The sequence below is a fragment of the Falco punctatus genome (genome assembly GCF_963210335.1).
Source record: "Falco punctatus genome assembly, chromosome: 7".
NCBI classification, from domain to species: Eukaryota; Metazoa; Chordata; class Aves; order Falconiformes; family Falconidae; genus Falco; species Falco punctatus.
The window spans coordinates 42,635,716-42,646,464 of NC_137587.1; the positions used below are offsets into that span (position 1 = coordinate 42,635,716).

The 10,749-nt window shown below is 46.3% G+C and overlaps 1 protein-coding gene across 1 annotated transcript in view; it reads left to right on the forward strand.

The window, feature by feature from the left end:
* Positions 1–10,749, forward strand: part of RHOJ (ras homolog family member J) — a 77,915-nt gene extending 67,166 nt beyond the window's left edge. Inside the window, exons 2-5 of the mRNA XM_080395872.1 lie at positions 3–61; positions 5,468–5,632; positions 6,958–7,053; positions 8,235–10,749. Coding sequence (XP_080251998.1) covers positions 3–61; positions 5,468–5,632; positions 6,958–7,053; positions 8,235–8,381 — 467 coding nt within the window. The 3' untranslated portion in view covers positions 8,382–10,749. The remainder of the gene's footprint in view (positions 1–2; positions 62–5,467; positions 5,633–6,957; positions 7,054–8,234) is intronic.

Genomic DNA, 10,749 nt, shown 5'->3' on the forward strand with positions numbered 1-10,749 from the left:
AGTAACTGTGACTGTGGGAGGACAACAACACTTGCTGGGACTTTATGACACTGCAGGGCAGGTAACTTACCGCAAAACATCTATAATTTTCCTTTCCCATGGTTGGTTTGTTACTACCGTATACTGGGGTTTGTTGTTTGTGCTGTTCGCGGGGGATTTTTAACAAATATTAACAATCTGTTGTGAGTTGTAATAGTTGAACTACCGACCTTCTCCTTTTTTTCTCTACACAGAGATTTAATTCTGGTTCAGAAATAAAACAAACACAAATGCACTCATCCCTAGGGTTGAATTTTGTCTAAGCAAAAAACTAAAGCCTGATCAGGATATTCAGCCTCCCATATACATACCTCCTACTGCAAATATAACATTTTCTGTAAAGTCAGTGTTTTCTTAATTTACCACATGGTGGCATTGAAGACACAGAGAATTCCTGTTTCCAGGATGAGAAAACTAATACAGTACAGCACCAGCCTACTAGTCACCATCTATTGGCTTTTTAAATGGTAACCCAGACAGACTGGCATCCACCCCAGCATCCTTCTCCTAGAAGAAGGGTGTCCATTACAGGAGAGTCTGTACCCCATGCTTACTTACATACAGAATGCTTTTACTGTTTCCACTGTCCATGGTCTGATACAACGGGCTTGCACTAAAAGTTTGCAGAAGAGTTCTGGTCTGTGGTCTGGTTTCACCACCTGGGGAGGAGGAGAAAGCTTTTCTCATTGCCTTGCTCTGCCAGCAGAAGGGCAGAACAGGGTACAGGGAGCAACACATTTTCACGTTGAAATTCCCCTCTCCTACCTCTAAATGCCAGCAACTGACAGAATAAAGGATCAAAATCTGTACAGAAACCTTGCAGAAAATCACCTGCTGAGAGGGGAAGGAGCAGGTTTCATGTTCCTTCCCAGTCTGGGAAGGTTGGAACCCACATCCACCAGCTCCCCCGGTCACAGCTGGCACTGGAGGCAGCAGGAGAGGAAATCAGGTTTGGGACCCTGCTTCACTCTCTAAGACCTAACAGTCCTGGGTGCAGGGCTTTGCTTTCAGGAGCACTCCATGGCTGTGCTTTCTTTGGCCGTGACTGATTGCTATGAAATGCAAAAACAATGCAGGAGACCCTTCTGTCTGCAGAAGGCCATTTATTACAGAATATACCTTACAGCACTATGCAGCGAGGTCAAAAACCTCATCAGGACAGACTGTCACTTCCAAAAAAACCTGCACTCAGCAGGACTGGGGCTTTTATGCTTTGAGTTTCACCTTTTTTCATTTTATTCCTATCACAGGTTTGTTGGCAGCAACGGTCACTTCATAGCTAGCTCAGTGGCACTAACATTTCATCCATCATTTCTATCCATACGGTGCAAACAGATGATCCAACAGCCAGTCCCAAAATAAGACCCAAGTCCTTGTTCCATGTTCAACGTATGTTCAGTCTTCCATTCTGTGCTCACAAGCACAGAGCCTGGAGTACATCTGTCCTGATCCAGCAGCACTGGGAGCCTAGGCGAGTGAGACTGGAGTTAGATTCAGTATCAGTCAGATTTTACCCAGCGCCTTAATATTTCTACTTGTTTTGTAGGGCTGCCACCTGCCACCCATTTCCTCAGCAACACATCCTCTTATTTGTCCTCCTGAGCCAGAAGGAACACAAATCTGTCTCTTTGACAAACTTCACCCCTCCATCCATTCCTCTACAGTCACTTTGCCATCTCCTGCTTCAAACTAGCCAGTGCACCACCTGCTTCCAAGCACCGTTTTGAACTTGTCAGGCTCATCTCCCTTTCAGACCTTGGTCCAGAGGACGTGGCCATCCAGTCAAAACTCAGAGCGTGAATCGCTTCTGGATGACTAGATTGTATCTCCATGGAGGCTGAAAGGATGATGCTTCCCACATGCTCAAGCTATAACGGCAGATCATCTGGGTTGTTTCCTCCCTCCCTCTCCTTGTGTTGTGTGGCTTCCCAAAGGCGTTGGTGTGAAGTCATCGCTAAAAATAGCACTTGACATTACGATGCTATAAAACATACGCTAATGAAATAACAATTGGAAAATGTACTCCTGCAGCAGGACCCTCTGTCAGCCTAAAGGGAGAGCTGGCAGGGACCCCAGATCTGGGGTATCTGGTTTTTTGCATCCCTGGCACAAACAGTCCTAGGAGGAAAAAAACAGGGGTCTTTTTTCCTCAGGCTGGACTCAGGTGTGGAGGGCTTTAAGAGGCTGACATGGCAGGGAACGTATGTGAGATCAGCACGGCAGCGACATAAAAAAAGCGAGTTTTGCTGTACTTTCTGGGCCTGAACACTGCAAGGCTGATGGCAGCGCAGCTCAGGCACGTCACAGGCAGGTAACACATCCAGACCAGGTCTGTGCTGGCATTTCCATGCCAAACCAGTGGCCAAGCAATGTAATCGGGAAGCCTTGCACTCCCTAAATAACAGGCAGCAAAATTCAAGCACAAGCTAGGGAAACTAGTGATTAGCTATGGCCCAAGGCCATGAGAACTCATGTCCCCTCCCAAACACCACTCTCAATAGCTGCAGCACCTCTGGATATGCCCCATACCCATGCACATGTCCAGTCTCTTTTTTACAGTATTTATCTGCTTGACTTCGACTATCTCTGAGTGAGAGATGATCCCGATGCACCACGTCCCATAACAGTGCACTGCAAGGTTTTATAGCCTTCTCCTGGAAAGCAGGTATGAACCCAGACAGGGTCCTTGTCTGATAGGGTTTGGAGGCTCCTGCCAGCCTGCACACACTGGCATATACAGAAGCCCAGATCAACCCTTATCCATGACATTTGTGCTTGTGCTTCAACACGTCCATGCACGCTCCATGTGCCCTGACAGGAGACCAGACCTCTGCTATGTGATGTGTGGCTGCTCTTCCTTACGGTTTATATAATGCTCTGCTCTGCTAACTCAAATCAGAAACACTCCTCCCGAAAAAGGATTTTCTAGGGATTCCAAAGGAACAAGCGAAATAAAATGAAATGCACACTCCTGTAGCTGTCACAGCCAAGCAGAACGCTTGTGGGTTTTAGTTTGTAATTTTAATGGTACAGTAAGTTCCAGCCCCTCTAAATATGCACATCTGGAATATTGAAACTGGTTGTATTTAGCCAATTTTTTTCCCAAAAAAATCCTAAATCACAATTCCTCGAGGGCTTGCTGCCACCACGTGGCTGTTCTAGGCGGCTGATGTGCAGCAATTAAATGAAAACCACAGAAAAGTCCTTTGCCAAGCACTTAGCATCAGCCCGTGTTGACGGTGACATAAACATACTTAACCTCAGATTTTATGTTCTGGTTTAAAATAATGTCGCATAATCAGGCCAGTCCTTCCTAACCCAGAGCATCCATATCAAACTCACCTGTCTCTATAATGTAATTGCTCTGTTGATCCCATCACCTTGGCATCCACTTTGTCTTTATTAACCCATCTGCTGGGAGCTCGGTGTCATCCCCAGAGCCTTGTACAAATCTCCTCCCACCGACTGTGCTTCTTCATGGCCTATATCACTGATGTTCCCACAAACATCTCTGAGGGGCTTATTTCTGCCATTCTCTCAACACGGAGACTTCACTCTCTTGGGGGCTGAGACATCCAAACACCTCCCCTTGTCTTGTAAATCCTTCTTCAGATCAATATTTCTCACATCACTGGAAAGACATAGGTCAGTTGACAAATACTCTGGCTTTGCCACAAATACTGTGGCTGTGGGGCTGGAGGTGGGAACTGGGAATTTACTTTTCTTGATGAAGTGGGCTTGGGACAAGGAACAGTCAGTTAGACAAACAAAACATTTTGTTTGTGATTTAGGATGTTTCTTTAAACTTCTTTTTAATGAGACAGAGCTAAATTTGGCCTCATACTTTCTTTCAGAATAAATAATCAAGGGTTTTGTTTAGAAAAGTTTGGAGCAGATTGGTTTTGCACAATCCATTAGTATTTTTCAGAAACTAGTGTCTATTCAGTAGTAGTCTGGGTCATCTTATCACTACTTACTCAGTGAACAAAAGACTTCAGAAAGATTTATCAGCCTCGACTCCTAATTAAGCCCTCTCATTTGTTGACCCAACAAAAGCAAGACAGAAGCAAGGCTGAATCTGGGCACACAGTGGTACAGTATTGCATTATATTCACCTGCAGGACAGACAGCAGCTTGCATTGCTCCTGCCCCCAAGGTGCATTTTGCCCTACCTCAAATAGGTAGTTCTGAAGTCTGAGCAACAGCACCTGGATGTTTTTTTTTTCTCCTTTTCATTGAGTTATTAATTTTTTCACTATCTGAAAAGCAAAACTGCAACAATTGACTTTTTATACCATTATAACCAAAAGTGACCATACTGCAGAGATTTGAGGCTTGCCTAGAATGCAGAAACAATAAAGTAAAGACCTAGGTCTCAGTCAGGCTTGACATGTATTATCATTTTCTACACTCCAACTTTGTGTTCCTTTCTCCTTTTTTAATTCTGGACCCTCAAAGAAAGCCTTTAGAACAGGTGTATCCCCTGTAAAAGCATCTGTTTCATTGCACTGACATTTTCTAACAGATTTCATTGAAAAGCACCCACCAGACACAGCTACATACGCTCTCACTGTCAGAAAGAGCCAGTCTGTCCCTTTCACACGGCTTGAAAAACCTCTGCTCACTCTCAGCATCTGAAGGCTGAAAACAGACCTAAATTCTTCCTTGAAACTCAGCTATCAAAGCCAGCTCACGACATAACACAGCTGCGCTTTGAGCTGTTTGAAAATTCACCCTCTTCACAACCAGCCCATAGAGAAAATGTTTTTCCTTCCCCAGCCCAGGGCCTGTGGGAACACTGTATCATCCCCCGTGATTTACCTGGCCCCTGCAGGCCAGATTTGATCTGTTTTGTTCTTACTATGAGTATTTTCTGCTGACTGACACATCGCTGCATGCCACACATGACTGCGATAGCACCAAATAGCCCACAGACCCTATTTGTTGCATACGGTCATGTCTATAATGCCCAAGGGGGCGGGGGGGGGATAGAAAGCCCATGCTATTAACAGCAAAGCCCCTAGAGATGTGTGTCATCAGCAAACACCAGCTAGGAGTGACAGTCAGATACTTCCCAGGATGGTACCACATTGCCAGAGGGCTGAGGCCGGTACACACAGCCTCAAGATCAATTTGTGCTGTTCCACCAGGGACAGCCGCTGTTCAGCGTTACCCTCTGCACCAGCAGCACTACAGATAATGCACACACAAACAAAACACGTAAACGTGTTAGCTCTTTTGGGTAAAGGTGCTGACAAAACAGCACCTCTAGCCCACAAAGTGTGATTCCCCCCTCAGCACCTGCCCAGAGGTTACAAGTGTGCTGAGCATGGAGGGACAGTGCTGAGCAGCTAATCGAGAGCCGAGGTGATGGCCCCACCTGCAGCTATGCCCACCCCATAACACGCTTGCCGTTTCCCCCTGGCAGGAGGACTACAACCAGCTGAGACCCCTGTCCTACCCCAACACGGACGTGTTCTTGATCTGCTTCTCAGTGGTGAACCCCGCGTCGTACCACAACGTCCAGGAGGAGTGGGTGCCCGAGCTGAAGGTCTGCATGCCCAACGTGCCTTACGTCCTCATAGGAACACAGGTAAAGCTTCTCTGGGGTACTGCCAGCCATTGTGGGGGTCTTCAGAGCAAGGGGGCTCCCACTCCGTCCCAGGGGTGGCAGGGGGCTGAGCTCTTGTGGAAAGGTTTCCTATTTAACTTATGTGAAATGTAGCCAGACTTTCCCATTAGAGGAAAACTCAGGGACTGGGAATGGAAATCAACATGCAGATGTCCCCTCATGCTAATCACAACTGGCAAAACTCATCCCATCTTTTTATCCAATTCTATATTAATAGAATATTAATATAGATTTGTGGCAACAAGGCATAAATACCTACAGGGGAAAAAAGATTTCTGACAGGCCTTTAGTGAGGGGAAAAAACTCTGTCAAAGCCTGTGGTCAGAAGCAGAAGCTAAACTTCAAACTAATTTTTAAGAATAAGAACAATTAACCCAATTACTTACACAGCGACGTGGGAAGGAAATAGCCTCCCTTTGTGCTTTTACATCAACATTGCAATTAGTGACTCACTGTCCTGCTTGTGTTATAGTGGATGTTAGACTAAACAATCAAACCACTTTATTTTGGCCTTAAAATCCATGGTCCTGTCAATCAAATAAAAATGCCTTAAGTGTGGGTTTGCTTCCGAGAGACGGAGTGGCTACAGACTGTGAGAAGTAGGGATAATACTGTCTGGAAAATGTCTGAACACTGGGCAGTAACCTAAGGCAAGTTAGAGAAACAAATTCTTGTCAAAACCAAAATTTTCATGCCATATGGAAGTCCAGTTGTCTGAACACTGGCTTTGTTTTCCACAATAGAATAATATAAATCACCCATTTTAAAACAAAATTATTACCTTCTGGATCACACATTCTGAAAAACGGGTGGGTTTGAAATGCCAGGATGCTTCACTTTGATGTTTTCCATGGAAATAAAGGAATTTGTTCCAAGTCAGTCAGACTGGGCTGCATCTACCTGGCCTGTTGGGTGTTTTTCAGGTGATGCAGTGCAGGCTCGCAGCAGCCCCCCCTTCCAGCGGGGCTCAGGCTTCCACTGACACTTTCCAAGATGCACTGTGAGAGCCATTGAGAACTGCATCTTTACTGCACCGCAGCTACCTGAGCTGTGGCCCGGTAACCTGCCAATGAGAACTAATTCCTGTTAAACAGAGAAACAAAACAACAAAAACAACAAGAAAAAGGCAAATACATACGCAATTAATTTCTGAAGTACCATCTGAGGCGAGGAGGACAAATGCCCTTATGCAAGGACATGACTGTGGGTTTGTAAAGCTATGAATATCCATCTCAAGAATTACAGCAAGGCAGTACTGAGCACAGGGCTTGTGTATTTTCTACTAGATTGATCTCCGGGATGATCCCAAAACTTTGGCTCGGCTGCTTTACATGAAGGAGAAACCACTTACCTACGAGCATGGAGTGAAGCTAGCGAAGGAGGTAATAGCTTTTTCTGAGGTCCCATGAAGTCGATTGATCACAGCTTTGCTTTGGGGTTGTTTCAGTCCAGGTGAGCTCCTCCGGGGCATGTTGATTGATCCCAGCCAGAGATTCCAGCCTCTGTTCAGAGGGGCTGGAACCAGATACAGACTGTGAGTCCTGAGGCTGCTGTTCTGCTGCATTACCCAACCGAGCTCTAAGCAGCACAGCAAGGTACGCCAGGCAGCCCATAGTAAATGGGCAGGAAAACAATTTTACTGCCTAATTTAGCTAAGTCAAGTGTTTCTTGTTCAGGCTTCTGCCAGCAGGTGCATGTGGTAAACCTCTTTCTGCAGTTACCTCCTGCCAAACCCATCCCTATCCCTTACAAAAGCACAGATGACTTGATTCTCACTTACCCATTGCACTTCAAGCAGCAGAGAAGGAGCTCCCAAGGTTTCTATGCTATTGCACCTTTCTCCTGAGAAGGTAGGGGGATAAAAGCCCTCCTCAGCTCCTCAAATGCAGCCATCTGGACCCCAGCTTTTTCCACCTTATATGCTGCAGGTGTTGTTACAAGCCCTGACCCTCAAAGGCCAGCGAGAACATCCATTAGCAGAATAAGCTGAATAAGCCACAAGGTTGCTGAATGAGCTGAGGCTGCTTTCCCAGACTACTGTGTGGGTTTGTGTCATACCAGCACCCCCACGAGATGATGCTTCCCAGTTCCCAGAAACCAGCTGGAAGCCCTCCCCAAGGTAGCAGCTCCCTGTCGTTGCAGGAGGCAGGACACGAGAGTGACAGGTCAGAGCAGAAGAGCCAAGCTCAGCTAACAACCCAGCACGTCCTTGAAAGCCCCCCCAGCTGCACAGATAGCAAGCTCCTGGTCCAGCACTCAAACATGGATGCAACCTCCCTCTTTCTGGAGGGCCACGCAGGGAACTTCTGCTCCTCCCCATTGACCCCTGTGATGAGGTACCATGTTGATGTTCATCCCTGCCCTCTCATTTGCAATGACCACCTGAGCTGGTCCCTTAATCCCATAGGCAGCCAGGTACGAAACAGAGCAATGATCTGACCCCCTTTCTAAAGTCCTGGGCTTCCCTCTGTGGCAGGACATGTATGCACATAGAAGATACTGTGGCAGGGTTCCTCTGTCTCTCCCAACAGCAGGTACTCACATTTTCTGCCTTCTCTTTCAGATTGGAGCACAGTGCTATCTGGAGTGCTCAGCCCTCACGCAGAAAGGCCTTAAGACTGTCTTCGACGAGGCAATCCTGACCATTTTCCACCCCAAGAAGAAGAAGAAGCATTGTGCAAAGTGCCACAGCTGCTGCACCCTTGTGTGAAGTCACTTGGAAAGAAAAGCGAGACAAGTTCCATGAAACCAAGCAGGTTAGAAAGGCAATGAAGGTCACATGCAACTGAAATGGGGAACATGACCAGAAAGGGGTCCTTCTTACCCAAATATAGGAGCCCTCCGTTCTGTGAAACCTCCAAGCTGTATCACACTAGGCCAACCGGTGTCTATGTGCTTTCCTAACCCTCCAGAGTTGTGTGCAGCCCGTCCCCACCACTGCAGACTGCACCGAGCCAACAGAAACCAGGACGCCTGCTCATTCTTGACTCTTCACCTTAGGAATAAGGTGAAGGCAGCGTGGAAAAACAAAGAACTAAAGGTGGTAGAAGAAACAAGAGAAACTCTATTTGTGGCCTTAAGCAGTAATTGATCAAAATTAGGAATTTTCAGTACTTAGGAATTGAATCTGAATTGACTGAAAGCACATGGAGACCTGTAGAAATCTAATATGTAAGATATACACTATAGGTAGGATGTACTTTTAAATTACTTTTCCTCTATAAGACTCGCTAGTTCAGGATGTACTTTAGTTTGTTCAAACCACATGGAAGCAAAGGTGGAATGATTCCAGTTTGTTTTCACTTAATGGTGAAATTTCACAGTTTCAGAATGTTGCTGTACCCAAGCTATCAAGATGGATCAACATTTACCTCCAGACTTAAGGAATGTTCTTACAACAAAAAAATGCAAATAACTGTATTTTTACAAGGCAATGTTCAGGCTGAGCCATGTTTCCATAAGCTGGGAAAGGAAGAAGAGTTGTAGCATTAATACAAAGAAGTTCTGCTACCAAAGAATATTGCCCTAGACATGAAATAGCCACGTGGAACAATCTCCCATCCAAACTGAGAACATGAACGAGACACATTGCCATGGCAACTGAAAACTTACCTTATAGATCAGCTGGATTTCTACATCTCACCCAGCAGACAAAAATAGCAAAAAAAAAAAAACCAAAGGTTGCACTGACTTCAGCTGCCTGAAGATGATCTATCTGCCTTAAGATTATTTTTTTTTAAATGGAGTATCTCATGTAAAAAAACTCATCAAAGTGGAGCTGTAAACATTGATTTATTGTAGCCTCCCTCCCATTCATTACGTCTTTGCTCCCATTTTTCCAGCTTCATTGCTGTGAGCGCTGTTTAAGTTGCAGCGTGGCTGCACTCCTCAGGAAGGAACTTTCATACAAGTCACAGATGATGGGCTGCAGCTGGCAGCGTGGAGATGGGATGTCCAGCCCTCAAGGGAAGGGAAGGGAAGCTGCCTGTTAGCTCGCTCTGTGTTGAAGAAAGTGTGTGCCTTTCCCCTAGAGCCTCTCCAGGGAGCCTCTGCTTTTGCACATCACAGTAACACAGGTGCCCAGAGATGAACTCGCAGGGCGCCTTGTTCCTTGCATTTGCCTTCAGGTACGCTGGCGATGCCATGAGACTACCTTGGTATGGATTTCATTCCTCAAGCAGAAAATCAAGTGCCAGCAAATACAGATTTGAAGACTTCTGATGTAACTCCTCACAAAAGCAGTGCCTGCAGTTGGCATTTCCCGAAGCGCTGGGAGTAAGGAAGTAACAGCAGGGCACCCTCCCAGCCCAGGGGCATGTGCCCTGTGTCCCCCCACACCCCTGCCAGGGGGCTGCCAGCCCACTCCTCTCCAGAAGCCTGGCTGAGTACACACACATGCAACCAGGAAGACCCATAATTAGTGGTGAATTACAGAGCCAATAGTACCCAGAGCAAGCGACGACTTCAGCAGGGCTATAGGAACGGCAGCCTTGGCACAGAGAAGGGAACAAGCACGACGCAGTGCCCAAACCTGCAGTCACTGAGGCTTCAGGATCTGAGCTCCTCCTTCAGCACAAATTCAATTTACCATGGACACCTACAGAAACCAGCTCTGAAACCCCAAAACTTTTCCAGGTAGAAATCAACCATTCCCTCTGAAAAAGCCATCGAATTTGAGGCAAACACTTTGTGGCTGTTACCCACCCAGCTCTCACTCACCAGCCCTGCCCAGCTGCACACAAGCATGGATGAAAGCAAAGCTGTGCTAAATCAAGAAGATAAAAGAAAGATTTCCTCACTGCTGCCATTCTTTGTGCATGTTTTATATTTGGGTTTATGAAGTCCCAGACCTTTGCTTCAAATGGACTGGCTGATACAGCACAGCTCAGAGCGAGGAGAGCGCTGAAGCCCGGTGAAGGAGTTCACGTCATGGCATAGAGGCTGCGCTGCCGTTCCCAGGCAGAGCAGTATTTGCACAGCTGGGACACTGGCAATCAGCTGAACTAGCAAGTATAAAGAGATAGTAGGGGAGTATGAGGAAAACTAGGAATCGATTAAATAAATAAATATTTGGGTAA